At 42.1% G+C, this 16,181-nt stretch overlaps 1 protein-coding gene across 1 annotated transcript in view; it reads right to left on the bottom strand.

The window, feature by feature from the left end:
• Positions 1-16,181, bottom strand: part of dmgdh (dimethylglycine dehydrogenase) — a 60,144-nt gene that overhangs the window by 39,485 nt on the left and 4,478 nt on the right. The window contains exons 2-5 of the mRNA XM_062554599.1: positions 15,907-16,078; positions 14,879-14,977; positions 14,420-14,584; positions 13,805-14,009 (exon numbers count right to left, since the gene is read on the bottom strand). Coding sequence (XP_062410583.1) covers positions 13,805-14,009; positions 14,420-14,584; positions 14,879-14,977; positions 15,907-16,078 — 641 coding nt within the window. The remainder of the gene's footprint in view (positions 1-13,804; positions 14,010-14,419; positions 14,585-14,878; positions 14,978-15,906; positions 16,079-16,181) is intronic.

Genomic DNA, 16,181 nt, shown 5'->3' with positions numbered 1-16,181 from the left:
AGAAAGTTGAATCAAGATCGCCTTTTCCAGAATTTTGGAGATAAAGGGCAATTAAGATATTAGACGAAAGTGTTTCAAATTGGAAGGATCAAGGCCAGGTTTCTTTACGAGGGACTGGACAGTGGCTGTCTCTCATGAAAACATTTATTTTCAATTTGGGTATTTGATATTCTGTATGTGTGCAAAATTAAAAAAAAAAAACTAGTCCTTCAATTGGTCGTATCATATAATGTATGGCTGTTTTGGTTGCTAATCAATTTGCCTGATGAAGGTCTAATGACCGAAAGCTAGCAAACAGTAAAGCTATTTTTGCACAGACTTGAAGTGTGCGGATTCTTCTTTAAAATATCCAGCCACTCTTAATCCTGCACCTCACACGGATGAGCGGTGATTTTTTACTTTTTCGGTTGCTAATAAATTAAAATACAAACATAAACATAAACAAATATGACTTCCTGCCTAATCGCTGAATGCACCTTTAAAACCCGATCACTTCTCTTATTTTGACCTCTGTCTTTATCACTACTTCCCCTTGGCACTAAAAACAGAGGCGTAGATTTTCACATTCCATGAATAAGGACAAAAACCTCTTCAGTTTTTTGTTTTGTATTTTCGCCATTTGTCCATTAGATGAACAACCATAAGTCCAAAAACATAAAAAAAAAAAGAGCTAAAACGAGGAAAAAGTTCACCGAAAGAGGTGAGTGGAGGAGATCTCCTATATTGTTCAATTCATCCCATTGTGTTTCAAATTTGTGCATTAGACAAGTACAAGGACCATAGCCACACCACTATCCCGTGTTTTCTGAGATTTTGCTTAATTGGGGGCCACTATCCTGTGTTTTCTTGGATTTTGCTTAATTGGGGGTCCTCAGAATTTTTTCTCCCCCTAAAGGGGTCCTTGGAACTAAAAAAAAATGAGCACACAAATCTGTTTAAAATATATGTTAGGCCCTGTTCACACATACACGCGGGCAGATGTACTAACACTTTGCGCCCACTTCAGGCACATTTGTTTCGCAATGTGCGTTTAAAAAGATAGCGTGGTATGTACAATCAGGCCGCAAAGAGGTAAAGACGCAGACTGCCTGCTGTAGGAGCTGAGAATGTAAAATTGCGCTTTTCCGTCTCATGCATATCAGGTGAGAGTGGGAGTATTGTGTAAAAAGATGGGAGAGGTGTAAAATGCGCCTAATTATGTATTCTCCTGTACTAAAACTGCCCATGAAAGCGCACGTCTATTTTGCACCTAAATATTTCCGCCTTTTAAAAGCAGCTGTTAAATGCTGTTAAATGCAAAAAAAGAGAACCTTTCAAAGACAACATAATTGCTAATTAGTCGACCAGTTTTGTGTCTTTGTACTATATCAAAAGCAACCTTAACTTTCGCTGGCCATTCGAACATCTTACTTTCACTTTCACGCCATCCGCTTAAACTTCCCTACTTGCTAGATTTGATCAATCTTCCATAGCCTTCGTGCACAAGTAGCCTAGTTTGAGTAGAACTACTGCTCTTCAGTATCTTCCTGCTTGTTGACACTATGCATTGTATTATTTCATGATTGCTAAACGATTCATTTTAATGTGGTCATCAGTTAACTTCATTCAACTGCGCTCCCGGGTGAAGTGTCGTGAAGTGTCGTTCAGTTGCTCACCTTCGTTAATTGTGTTAGGGGGCGGAGAAAGGCGCAGATTACCCAACGAGTTTCAGGATTGGTAAATAGGACGTACATTTAAGTATCACAGCATGTGCTTTCTGCGGGTTGGCCATGGCTGTGTCCAGAAGTCAAGCGTGCACGCTGGGCAGTGTGCATTTTCCGGAAGTTACGTCAGAATAGACTGTCCGAAAGTCAAGCGCTCTCACTAGTGGGTACTTCGTTTGGCGTGATTTCCAAGTGTGCATCGATGCATCTTTTTTGGCCTCAGATATCCCATAATCCATTGCGCAGCGCAGGTCAAGCTCCACACGTCATGTAAATCGTCAACACACCCCTCTCCCCGAGTCAGGTGACGCCAACTAGTTAGTGCTGTCCAAATGTAGGTAGGGACGCATACTGAGGAGCGAGCTAACTAAGACGCTACTGGGAAGAGGGTACTATCCAGCGTGCACGCTTGACTTCTGGACATAGCCCATGGCACTAAGAATGTTACGTTCGCAATCTATCTGGCCTAGAGGTTTTCCCCTTCGTTTGTGCCTTTCGTTTATACGGAAACGGCAATTTTGCCACTGAATCCGATTCTTTCTAAAAACTCTGGCAAAAGTGGAGATTTAGGAAAACTCGTTTTGTGTATGAATGTGAACTGAGGAAAACAAAGAAAAACAGAGTTTTAGGCAATCTACACACCTTCTAGGCAGCCAATGTCACAGTATGTGGCAGTACTTGCATCTGTGTTTTCATTTGGCTATGGTGATCATGGATGCATTCAGAGTAGCAGCTGCAAAATAATGGTGCCAACCCTTTTTTTTTGCATTACAAATACATTTGAAATGAAACAGAGGAAGTGATTTGCTGATGTTGTTGCTATTTTCAAGTTGAAACTTGCTCAGTGGATTATGTCAACAGATATAGCCCAACCCACCAATGTCCAAGACTTTACCATTCACGCTGTAGCGCCACCAACAGGACAAGATCAAAACTTTCAAAAAGTTTCACAGGTCACAAATTTCATCTGATACTCACCAACATTTGCACAGACCATCTTCAGACCATGACTTATCATCACATTGCTTTTAGGAACAATTGGCAGAAGTATTTGCCTGTAACAGCCAATTGAAATTGGCGGCGAAGCAGCCACACAGGAAGTGAGCCTATATCTGGAAGCGAACCCATAGCCTGACTCTCGCCAGACCCTTGTAGTTACGCCATGCTCCACCAGAGGCGTATCGCTGAGCTCCACACAAGGGTGTGGGCTCGAGGGCAATGCAAACTCCTTCAAGGGAGCAAAAAATCTGGATTGCCGGCGGGGATTTCATAGATATGACGTAGCGCCGAAGTGACTGTCTGATTCAAACAACAATAGCGGCATGCAGCGAGGAGTCTTGTGCTGCCATTGATTCTGCTATTTCAACCGTTTTGTCGGATCTATCGAGTATTCATCCTTTAAACGATGAACAGAGAATGGTTTTGAAGGCATTTATTGGTGGCAAGGATGTTTTCACTCTTCTTCCGACCGGGTTTGGCAAGAGCTTGAAGTAGCCTAGCACGTCATTCAAGATAACAGTCAAGTGGTTTATCAAATCACATGCAAGGATTTTTTTTTACAAGGCCCCGCCTTCAGAAATAAATCTCTTATCCAGAAGTCCCAGATCCTTGTGTGAAGCTCAGCGAACGAAAGAGATGGACAAGATGGACATTTAGGCTACATTTATATGCTAGGAATACTTTACTTAGAAATGTGTACGCTATTTTAAAACAGAGGCATGTTCATTTTAACCGGCGACGCTGGGTAGGCTACATGAACCCAGCACTTGTTATCACAGATTTTGTCCCCACCAGCACATTTGACAACTGAAAATAAAATGTATTTAACAGAAATCTCTTTAATACAGTGGGTACGGGTTGAGAATGCACCTTCTCCCGCGGGACTCCCGAAGAGATCCCGCAGGCCGTCAAGCCGATTTTTTTCGAGGCTAAGGCAATGTACCCAAACAACCACCAGGTGGCAGAAAGTTTCAACTGCATTTAATGATGAAGACCGCATATCCGTCAATAGTCGACTCCTTAATCTCATTTAATCATTAAAATGAAAGTGATGACTGGCAAAATTATTCAAACGACGCTTCAATGAACCATTGTTGAAATGAATGAAAATGTTTATAGAAAATCGCCTACAGCCTAACGCCGACACAGCTGATTCTTTGATTGATTCTAAGCTGTTTTGATGTAGGGGATGGGTAAACTAGCGCGCTACAAACATTTAAATGTCAAATCATATTTATTTCTCTTTGTCGCCATGGTATTGGAGGAAACGCGGAGAAACGAGATGGTCAGTCCTTGTATTTTTTCTTCGCGTTTCATTATAAGAAATATATAGCCTAAGTAATAGATAAAGTCTTCTTCCGTATTGAACAGATAGCCTACGGGACGCTCTTTGTTCCGTATTTTAAGGAACTACTCAATGCACACACACTGGGTAAACTGGCGCGCTACAAACATTTAAATGTCAAATCATATTTATTTATCTTTGTCGCCATGGTATTGGGGGAAACGCGGAGAAACGAGATGGTCAGTCCTTGTATTTTTTCTTCGCGTTTCGTTATAAGAAATATATAAGTAATAGTTTTTCCGTATTGGAAGTCTTCTTCCGTATTGAACAGATAGCCTACGGGACGCTCTTTGTTCCGTATTTTAAGGAACTACTCAATGCACACACACTACAATGAAAAACACACAAAGAAAACACTAAACATATAGCCTACAACCTAATGACACTTTAATGCAGCGTTTCTCAAACTATGGGCCGCGAAACGTGGAGACTGCTGCTGGTCCGCAAGACATGGAGTGAAATTAGGTCCGAAGACGTGAGCTGTTGGCCCAGAACAACATTGTCGGATTCACCAACAGAGTCGCGGCAAAGTTGGTAGATACGGATGCCTGCTCTTCAGAGCCATCACCCCAAAGGAGCACTACAGAGCCTGGTGCAAAACCACCAACTGGGATGGATCGAAGGGCAAGCAAGCACTGCCACACAACGTGAAGGCCTTTGTGTTGTCAACACTAAACAGAAAGTTTCCTATGGGAGAAGTGGCCGCAAGGACTGCATCGATAAGATCAACGAATGCCTTCGCAAGCCCCGAAACCCCGGCGATACATTTTCTTTCCTTTAATTCAATAAAACATTGTTTATCTGAAGAACTTTTCCGAGGTTGTCTTGTCTACCAAATCCTAAACTTAAATAGAGTAAACATTTTATCTTATGAAAAAACTCTTAGGGGGAACAGTGAGGCAGCCCTTCCTCCATTATCGTAGTAGGCCTATAGGCAATTTATTAGAGGGGTCAAAAAAACTCATAAAGTAGGCTAGCCTGCTACTTTTTCCAGACTAAATGTGTCACTTTAGTGATTGGCTCTTTCAAATGCAAATTAGGTGGATGGGCTTTTGAATGGGCCTGCTGCAGGTGAGAGGACAAATCCTAAGAATTTATTGTTTTTAGAAAGTGCCATTATCATTGCCATATTCTCTTAAAACATATAGGATAGGCTATATATTTGAAAACGAGTTGATTAACAGACTCCAGGGTGTTAAGCACTCATTCACAACTGTCCCATCGCTAAATGCTCTCTTGTGTTGCGTGATCACACAAGTATACCTGTCGTAGTGTGTTTTTAATTTGATAGGCCTAATTATTATCTCCGCCAAGGAGGTTGTTTTCATCGGGGCTCAGTGTGAAAGGAATAGGTCAACCCCGCGATTAGGGGTGTGTGACTGATGACTTATTTGGCAAGGCTATTATTAGGCTTACTATGCATGGCTGTAGGCAGCTATGAGGCCACTGAGATCTGGACCTCATCGGTTTTGAGAGCTGGAAATACATGTGTTTGCTAAATATCGGTATATTGTTGTGCATGTTGCGTTCGCGACTCGGGGAAGTGAAAGCAGTCCTGTATAGACATTGCAAGTTTTCATGGTGATCATCAGCGCAGCTGTAGCTGATTGTGAAAGCCGATTGGAAATACATAAGTTTAGAGCGAACGTTTCAACTATGTTTGCCATGGTAGACAAAAACACTCAAATAAAACAATAGCCTAAAAAATAACTGTAGTGCGTAATGGACACGGCTCTATATCCAAAATAATTTTCGAGGTTCGCCATTTGGTAATATGACCTATCCTTACTGACAATATTTTTTGGGCACGAATGAATGGGTTTGCCCTTAGTTTAAATGGAGACCGGGGAGAGCGCGCGGGAGCTATTGTTATGTGTGGAGCTGGCTTAACAAAGTTTTGTGCGTTATATATAACGCACAAAACTTTGTTAAGCCAGCTCTATATATATATAGAAAGAGAGAGTGAGAGAGAGAGAGAGAGAAGGGGGGGGGGGGTGGGAGAGATTCATGCATGCTGCATTACCGTGACCCTTGTGGATGTTTTTTTCTCATTGGAATACAACAGGACAGGATGCCTTTTATCTATCCAACGCAAAAGCTGAGGTTGTTGGAAGGACTAGGCTACTCAACAAACTTGTTTTTCGTTTCTGGGAGATCTCGTTATCGTTTTGGATTGTCGGATTTTATATACTTATTGTATATATAGGATGAACAAAGTCTATGGATTTGCTATATTAAATCCAGTAGCCTAATAATTAGGCTATGTGTCATGTCCGATTTCGCAAGTGGTGTAGTAGGCTACATTTAAAAATCGACAGCCGTCTGTGAGATCCATTTCATGAAGAGCAATTGTCTTGTGCGATCATTCCCCCTCCCCCACACTCGTCTAACCAGTTCACTACATTAGGCTATAGCCTACCTGCGGCACTGAGGACGACACTTGAGCCCGACGCTATGTCAATGTAAAAATGTGTGTGAGTGTGCGCTGAACCACGAATTCACATATTAACTTTTCTTTTCAGCAGACATCGCAAACATAAAAAGAATCGCAAAACAGAAAATCTTTCATTGCTTTTAATAAAACTATGAATTTATCTTGATAGGTTCCGGAGAGGTTCTTCGAGTAAGTTTCGAACCCCGGTCGCTGGCGTACGATACACATGCTTCAACCAGATGCACCACAGTCCGAATGTAATTACCACCATGCTTTATTCGCTCCATCCACTTGAAACGCCAATCAAAAGTTCTGACATGTTACACTGACGTTAGTTATTAATTCACCACATGATAAAATGCTGTCATATACACTACCGCTCAAAAGTTTGGGGTCACCCAGAAATTTCCTTATTTTTGAAAGAAAAACACTGTTTTTTTTAAACAGTGCTTTAAACTAATCTAAGTTTAAACTAATCTATACATTGCTAATGTAAATGACTATTCTAGCTGCAAATGTCTGTTTTTTGGTGCAATATCTACATATAGATGTATAGGTGTATAGAGGCCCATTTCCAGCAACTATCACTCCAGTGTTCTAATGGTACAATGTGTTTGCTCATTGGGTCAGAAGGCTAATGGATGATTAGAAAACCCTTGTGCAATTATGTTAGCACAGCTGAAAACAGTTTAGTTGGTTAGAGAAGCTATAAAACTGACCTTCCTTTGAGCTAGTTGAGTATGGAGCATCACATTTGTGGGGATGATTAAACGCTCAAAATGGCCAGAAAAAGAGAACTTTCATGTGAAACTCGGCAGTCTATTCTTGTTCTTAGAAATGAAGGCTATTCCATGCGAGAAATTGCCAAGAAACTGAAGATTTCCTACAACGGTGTGTACTACTCCCTTCAGAGAACAGCACAAACAGGCTCTAACCAGAGTAGAAAGAGAAGTGGGAGGCCCCGCTGCACAACTCGGCAAGAAGATAAGTACATTAGAGTCTCTAGTTTGAGAAATAGACGCCTCACAGGTCCTCAACTGGCAGCTTCATTAAATAGTACCCGCAAAACGCCAGTGTCAACATCTACAGTGAAGAGGCGACTCCGGGATGCTGGCCTTCAGGGCAGAGTGGCAAAGAAAAAGCCATATCTAAGACTGGCCAATAAAAGAAAAAGATTAATATGGGCAAAAGAACACAGACATTGGACAGAGGAAGATTGGAAAAAAGTGTTATGGACGGACGAATCGAAGTTTGAGGTGTTTGGATCACACAGAAGAACATTTGTGAGACGCAGAACAACTGAAAAGATGCTGGAAGAGTGCCTGACGCCATCTGTCAAGCATGGTGGGGGTAACGTGATGGTCTGGGGTTGCTTTGGTGCTGGTAAGGTGGGAGATTTGTTCAGGGTTAAAGGGATTCTGAATAAGGAAGGCTATCACTCCATTTTGCAACGCCATGCCATACCCTGTGGACAGCGCTTGATTGGAGCCAATTTCATCCTACAACAGGACAATGACCCAAAGCACACCTCCAAGTTGTGCAAGAACTATTTAGAGAAGAAGCAGGCAGCTGGTATTCTATCTGTAATGGAGTGGCCAGCGCAGTCACCAGATCTAAACCCCATTGAGCTGTTGTGGGAGCAGCTTGACCGTATGGTACGCAAGAAGTGTCCATCCAGCCAATCCAACTTGTGGGAGGGGCTTCTAGAAGCATGGGGTGAAATTTCTCCTGATTACCTCAACAAATGAACAGCTAGAATGCCCAAGGTCTGCAATGCTGTAATTGCTGCAAATGGAGGATTCTTTGACGAAAGCAAAGTTTGAAGGAAAAAAAATATTATTTCAAATAAAAATCATTATTTCTAACCTTGTCAATGTCTTGACTATATTTTCTATTCATTTTACAACTCATGGTGGTAAATAAGTGTGACTTTTCATGGAAAACACAACATTTTCTGGGTGACCCCAAACTTTTGAACGGTAGTGTAGCTTGACGCCCAGCAGCCTATGGTAGTCTGTGCCTATCTCTGAACCATTCCACGAACCTCTCTGGAACCCATCAAAACGAAAGGCATTGTTTTATTAAAAAAATGAAAGATTCGCGAACGTTTTGTGATTTTTTTTATGTTTGTGATGTCTGCTGAAAAGAAAAGTTAATATGTGAATTCGTGGTTCAGCGCACACACACAAACATTTACATTTACATAATAGGGCTCGGGCACACGTCTTGCATTCTAGGAATATCGCCGCCATTTGGTAGCGCACCGAACATAATATCCATTCATTCAGATGCACAAGACAAGAAGCAGAAATATAGTAGTGATTTATTCTTTTCCTCTTGCGATCGTTGGTTGCACTGTTACACCCCACTACACAGCAACATACGACCAAGAAGGCAAAAACTAAGTAACAGGAACACACTAATAGGCGGGAGTAAATCCATAGTAATCCATAGTAAACTATGGAGTGAAGCTGAAGCGAAGTTTTGATGTCATGATCCCGAGCCCTAGTGTCAGGCTCAAGTGTCTGTCTGTCGAGAGAGAGGGGGGAGGGAGGCAGTCGTCCTCAATGCCGCATATAGGTAGGCTATAATGTCTAGTGAACTGGTTAGACGAGTGTGGGGGAGGGGGAATGATCGCACAAGACAATTGCTCTTCATGAAATGGATAGTCTCACAGACGGCTGTCGATTTTTAAATGTAGCCTACTACATCACTTGCGAAATCGGACGTGGCACATAGCCTAATTATTAGGCTACTGGATTTAATATAGCAAGTCCATAGACTTTGTTCATCCTATATTATATGCTTTTAAAATGTAATGTGCTGCGGGGAAGCATTGGGGAAGTCAGTTTAAGTTGTCCTGTAACAATTTGCCTCTTATTATAATCAAGAGCACTACGCACATAATAGCCTATAAGGTTACGGGCGGATGCGAGCAACCCATGCAAAAGAAGGCCTTAAGTTAACGGACAGAAGGCCTGTTTACATGTCAAACATGCATTAAATCTAAGAAACGAAAAACACAAATATCACACTGTATTGTGTCGTAAACAGTTCATGAGTTCGTGGCCACTATGCGCAACTGCATCGCGCAGTGAGCTGAAGGACAGGAGGACCGACACTTATCAACACAAAGCTTTGTAAAGCACTAACAACCACCCCTCAAAGTTCATTGTCCATAAGTCCAAACAATCAGTATAAAAATCCGACAATCCAAAACGATAACGATTTGTTGAGTAGCCTAGTCCTTCCAACAATCTCAGCTTTTGCGTTTGTTAGATAAAAGGCATCCTGTCCTGCTGTATTCCAATGAGAAAAAATCATCCACAAGGTAGGCTAAGGGTCACGGTAATGCAGCATGCAGGAATCTATATATATATATATATATAACGCACAAAACTTTGTTAAGCATATACATATAAGCATAATACATAGCCTAACAATAGCTGCCGCTGCCGCGCTGGTAGTGTTTGTTGTATGTCTCTGCATGTGGTTCTACAGGCAGATACTAATCATCCAAATGGCACTGCTGCCATCTAGCGGTTCGGATCGCGAGCACAATCTGTTTACAAGCCTGAAACTCTGCCAGATCGTTCCCAAGCCCACCCATGAGCCCTCCCCTTTAGAAAAATGCAATTCAATGGCAGTCAACGTAAGTGTTTAAATTGACGTTTAAAGACGTCAATGGCAGTGAATGAGTTAAAAAACGGGACAATCAGGTGAAACCGGGACAGGTGGCAACCTTACTTTTGCATTGTCAAAGCAACACACTCACACACATACACATGCATACGCCCACATGCCCACTCTTCCACATCTTTGCTTGGCCCCCACATTGCTGCTTGCAGCTATATTGTGATTGCACAGATGTGCCTTAGGCTGGTCACAATGAAAGGCCACTCTAAAATGTGCTGTTCCATCACACAGCAGAATGCCAGATGTTGCAAGTATCGAAGGAGTGTGCAATTGGCATGCTGACTGCAGGAATGTCTACCAGAGCTGTGTGAATTGAATGTTCATTTCTCTCCCATAAGCTGTCTCCAAAGGCGTTTCAGAGAATTTGGCAGTACATCCAAACCGGCCTTACAACTGCATACCACATGTGACCACACCAGCCCAGGACCTCCACATCCAGCATCTTCACCTCCAAGATCGCCTGATTACCGGCCACCTGGACAGCTGCTGCAACAATCAGTTTGCACAAAGATCATTAAGGGCGGAACAAGATACTTCATGAGAAGCCACCTCCTGGAACCCGAATCGCAAGAGGGAGGGGGGGCAAAATCCCCCTTTATGCAGAGCTGTTCCATTGAAGTCTATGGACATGACACGCATGACACACCCCCTTTATGCAGAGGAAGTGATCCCCGTTTTCCGCCCATAGACATGAACTACGACGACGTATCTTGCTTTGCATAACCAAAGAATTTCATCTGCATGCTCATCAGGGTTTCGACCTGACTGCAGGTCGTCGTCATAACCAACTTGAGTGGACAAATGCTCATATTCCATGGGGTCTGGCACTTTGCAGAGGTGGCCTCTTAATGGATGAATCCCAGTTTTCACTGTAAAGGGCAGATGCCCCAGCGTGTATGGTGTTGTGTGGGTGAGCAGTTTTCTGATGTCAATGTTGTGGATCGATTGGCCCATGGTGGCGGTAGGGTTATAGTATGGGCCGGAATGTGTTATGGACAACAAACACAGGTGCATTTTATTGATGGATTTTGAATGCACAGAGATACCGTGACCAGATCCTGAGGCACTTTGTTGTGCCATTCATCCAGGACCATCACCTCATGTTGCAGCATGATAATACACAGCCCATATTGCAAGGATCTGTGCACAATTCCTGGAAGCCCCAAACATCCCAGTTCTTGCATGGCCAGCATACTCCAGACTGGACATGTCACCCATTGAGCATGTTTGGGATGCTCTGGATCGGCATATATGTCCAGGTCAGGCGTGTTCCAGGTCCTGCTAATATCCAGCAACTTTGCCATTGAAGAAGAGTGGACCAACATTCCACAGGTCACAATCACCAACCTGATCAACTCTATGCGAAGGAGATGTGTTGCACTGCTTGAGGCAAATGGTGGCCAAACTGATTTTCAGACCCCCCCCCAATACCCACATACACACACAGCAGATATGCTTCACCTGTGAGGTGGATGGATTATATCGGCAAAGGAGAAGTGCTCACTAACACAGATTTAGACAGATTTGTGAACAATATTTGAGAGAAATGGGCCTTTTATGCATATAGAGAAAGTTTAAAGGTCAGGAAACACCAAGCTGATGGCCAACCGTCGGCAGAAAAGCAGTCGGACTGATCAGTCAGCTCTCCCATCTCCCCGGGTTGGTCAAAAAAGTGCCTCTGAACACACCAAAGTGACGATGTTCAGTGTGTGCATGAGATGTGATAACAGCAGGCTTAAAGGGATAGTTCGGGTTTTAAGACACAAAGTTATATGGGTTCCCTGTCAGCAACGTTGTGCATCAGCACTGACTTACCCCCCGACAGCGTCCTGTGAGCCGAGATCCAGCCGGTTTTTGATCGTTTTTGATGCTGAAGAAAGTAGTCCGGCAAGTTGCTGGGGTCACGAAAGTAAAGTGTTTTTCTTCTCAAAACCATATGCTTTCAAAAGAGTGATATATTTGCACCACAAAAACGTTGTCCAGCTGTCAGTAGCGCGCAGTGATAGGAATCGAGAAAAATAGTGCCAAGTGATAACGAGGTTTGAATTTTTCCTGGACAACGTTTTTGTGGTGCAAATATATCACTCTTTTGAATGCATATGGTTTTGAGAAGAAAAACACTTTACTTTCGTGACCCCAGCAACTTGCCGGACTACTTTCTTCAGCATCAAAAACGATCAAAAACCGGCTGGATCTCGGCTCACAGGACGCCGTCGGGGGGTAAGTCAGTGCTGATGCACAACATTGCTGACAGGGAACCCATATAACTTTGTGTCTTAAAACCCGAACTATCCCTTTAAGAGCCGAGTCTGGTTTCCAAGATTAATCATAGAAGGATTCGCCAGTGGAACAAAATGGCATCAGTTACGGACTTATTTATCATGTATATTGTATATTGCATACTATTTTATTGTCATTGCTTATGTGTGATGTCAATGAAACACTCTCTCTGGCACGGAATAAATAATTCATTTTTGCCCATAAACCGAGCTAGCTCGCTAGCTAACGTTAGTACAGTAAACAAAAAGTGAATAGGAACTATTAGTGATGTTCGCTAGCTAGGTAGCAAGGATTTTGGGTAAACTTGTATATTGTCGCAAACTAACCTGAAATAACGTATGTTCAGCAACTGTGTGGATGTATATATGTATGTATGGATATATGTAAATATGTTAGGATAGTTTATCAAAATGTGTTCATAACTTACATCACTAAATGTAGGACACCAAGCATGCATTTGAAAATATCACGGCACGCAATTGGATAACACAACCAATCTGACTGATTCTGGACTTTGACGCAATTGGATAACACGTACGACCAAAAACGAAAGTTGTATCGCTGTCGTCAGTTTAGCTCGACCCAGGCCCGCCTATTTCAGATATGTCGATTTGATTGGTTACCACAAATGGTTGCGGTAAACATAACTTGCATCATTGCTCGTGGCCAGAGTATCTTGCGGACACAATTCATATTGTGCTCTCATGAGAACTCCAGGGTAGCTACCTAGCAATGGTCATACTAATCTGGGGCGCGTTTCCCAAAACCATAACCGTTAACTAAGTTAGCAACTTTGTTAGTTGCAATGCAATTTCCCATTGCCAACCAACTAAGTTCCTAACAGGTTAGCAACTGTGCTTTTGGGCAACGCAACCCTGAGATGTTTAGCAGGGCTAGCACTCCACTAATCAGATTGGTCATTGAGGCCGATGGCTGATTCAACATGTCAAATTGGCGAAAAAAGGAACACCGGTGGCTCCTCTGACTGAGGCCGGCACGGGACACATCAAACAGACTCGAGTCCCCGACCTCGCCTGACTGTTAGATGACGTCCAACTGCTGATAATTGTGTTGGTGTGTCCCAGCCTTAAGAAGCTAGGTTAGAGGCTAGTGCTTATGACTGACTATCTGACTTAATTCAGGATTCTGCAACGTATGTTACCCTAGATGCACACAGTTGTGTTGAGTTACTGCATGCTGGTGGGTTTTCCCGACGGTCGGGGCTGTGTAGGCCTATTATGCGAAATGCCTTGAAGCATAACCATAATTTGATTGTATTGTGATTATATTATTTATTAATTATATCTAGTTATTAGATCTTTGAACAAAATGGTGTTTTGCACAAACCTGAGGCATTGACAATTCGGTTAGCCCTTATGGTTCCATGAGGGGTCTTGACATCCCACTTCCCATCGTCCAAAGGAGTGAGGCCAGTAACAGGGGCTGGATTGTAGATTTGGGCACCATACATACGGGCACCAGCAGCAAGGGCCATTGTCAGAGAGTAAGGATCAATGTGTCCATCCCCAGTGGTGTACAGCCCTGCCAATACCTGGGAGATAAATGTATGGGATTCAAGGTATTACAAACTACATACTGCATATCCATTGTTATACCTTAGTTTAGTTTTTTAGGTAGTTTAACATGTTCTGAGTGAAAATATCAAATATTTTGCACATTGAGTAAACTATTGGAAGTCAGTTGTTAGCGACTGAAAATTACATATCTAGATTCTTTAAAAAGGAGACTATGAGATATCATTCAGACATGTTTTATCCACAGTTTAAAATGATTGTATTTATTCCTTTGTCTTATGTGATAATTTGGGCAATTGTTTGTATGGTAATGTGTGTGGTGTACATGATCATTCTTAGGATCAGCAAAATTCTTTATCTTATCGAGTTCCGTCACATTACATATACTCTCATGCACAAAATTAAATATCGGCTCTCTCTCTCTAACCTTGTCCATATTGAGCAAAGGGAAAAGTTCTTGGATCTTCTCAGGTCCAATAAGGTACTGTGGAGTGGGGTGCCAGTGTGTGCGGGTCATTTGGTATCTTATCTCATCCACCCGCACTGGACTGGAAGCAATCCTGATGCTGCCTGGCTGATGGAACCCCACAGCCTACAGACCCCAAAATGACAGGAGACAAAAGCTCAAATATACTCATATTTAAATGTACAGTATATCATGCACAGATTTTTATTTTTGAAGGCACTCAGACTTATTGGGTTTTTGATGTTGTGGTATGAGATAAATACGGGCATTGTGATGGTGCAGCAGTAGTATCACAACCTGACAAATGGTCGCTTTACTCTACTGCTACTTTAGATGAAGGCAGGCGAATGAAATAAGTGTTGCAGAAAGTTATTTAAATCACAAACCCATGGAAGTTCCGAGAGCACAGTGCCCACCTACCTGCCCAGTCTCTGCCTCCAGCTTTTCATACAGCTTTATGCTGTCATAATGTACTTTCTTCAGATTAATGCCTGGATGATAGTACGTGGTCAGTCCAGCCTGTAGAACAATCATTTGAAGTTCTACATTATATTTATATAGTTGTATTTAATTTATTCAGGGGTATCTGCTAGGTAGACGTTTCATCATAGCATCTCCTATGTAGATTCAAAAGGTCATGACAGCCTTAACTGCAGTACTAGGATAGTATGATACATTTGTCTTGGGGTTTCAAGAGAGAATAGTGTCACAACATCTGACATCTCTTCCATGTTCTTTTTGTCATAATCTCAGATCTTTGTTTTTTGATCTTTGCTTCACTTCACTGCTCTAAAAATGTACACATTCTCCGCCATATTCAAATATTTTAATTTATTTTACCCTATCAAAAACTCTTATAAGATTCCAATTATATTCCGATCAGATTTTGCAACCAATAGCCATGTTTACATGGACAGTTGTTTTTGTCATTCTGATTGAACTATTCTGATTGAAAATTTTGATAAAAGTCCAATACCCCAGGATCTGGGCTCTATACGTAAAGCATGTTGAGACTATTTCAGTTGTTTGTGACACAATATATGCAAAACTGAATTGAATAAAACATCACATTATATTTTGTGAGGGTCCAACCTTAGTTTACTATGCATGTATGAATTCTTATTACACAATGACAAGAACCAAGTGAGGAGTTGAAAAAGGGATGGGTCAGCAGGCACTCAGAATGTGAACATCTGTTTGACATGCAACCCCCACTTCTAACTTTGTTCCGGCTCAGGTTCCAGTCTTCTTGACAACTTGGCTCTAGGTCATGATCATTCATTAACAAAAGAGGTCCTGATATGTCTATTAATGCTAAACACAGCCCTATAGGATTATCTGCTTTTATTCTTATTATGTTTTATCATTACTATACACTGCAATGGATAAACAAACAGTTTGATTAAATTCCAATTAAATTGGATGTCTGGACACCCATTATGACCTACAGCATGCCAGGTTGACCCAGCGGTTAGCTCCGTCTTCTCAAGAAGCACCACGTCTTTCTGACCCGCTTTGGCCAAGTGATAGGCCAGGCTAACCCCCACACAACCTCCTCCTATGATGACTGTGTCAGCAGTCTCCTTCAACCTTTTTCGCAAAACACTGCCATCTTTGTTCCTGCAAATAAGGTTAGGAGAAAGAACAAAATCCTTATTGCAGTCAATTGCGGGTCAATTGATACACTTTTCAATTAAACAATGTTTTCAAAACATAGCGCACA

This window comes from Sardina pilchardus, chromosome 14 (genome assembly GCF_963854185.1).
Source record: "Sardina pilchardus chromosome 14, fSarPil1.1, whole genome shotgun sequence".
Taxonomy (NCBI): Eukaryota; Metazoa; Chordata; class Actinopteri; order Clupeiformes; family Clupeidae; genus Sardina; species Sardina pilchardus.
The sequence above is the reverse complement of the archived record's forward strand: the minus strand, read 5'-3'. Positions and strand labels throughout refer to the sequence as shown.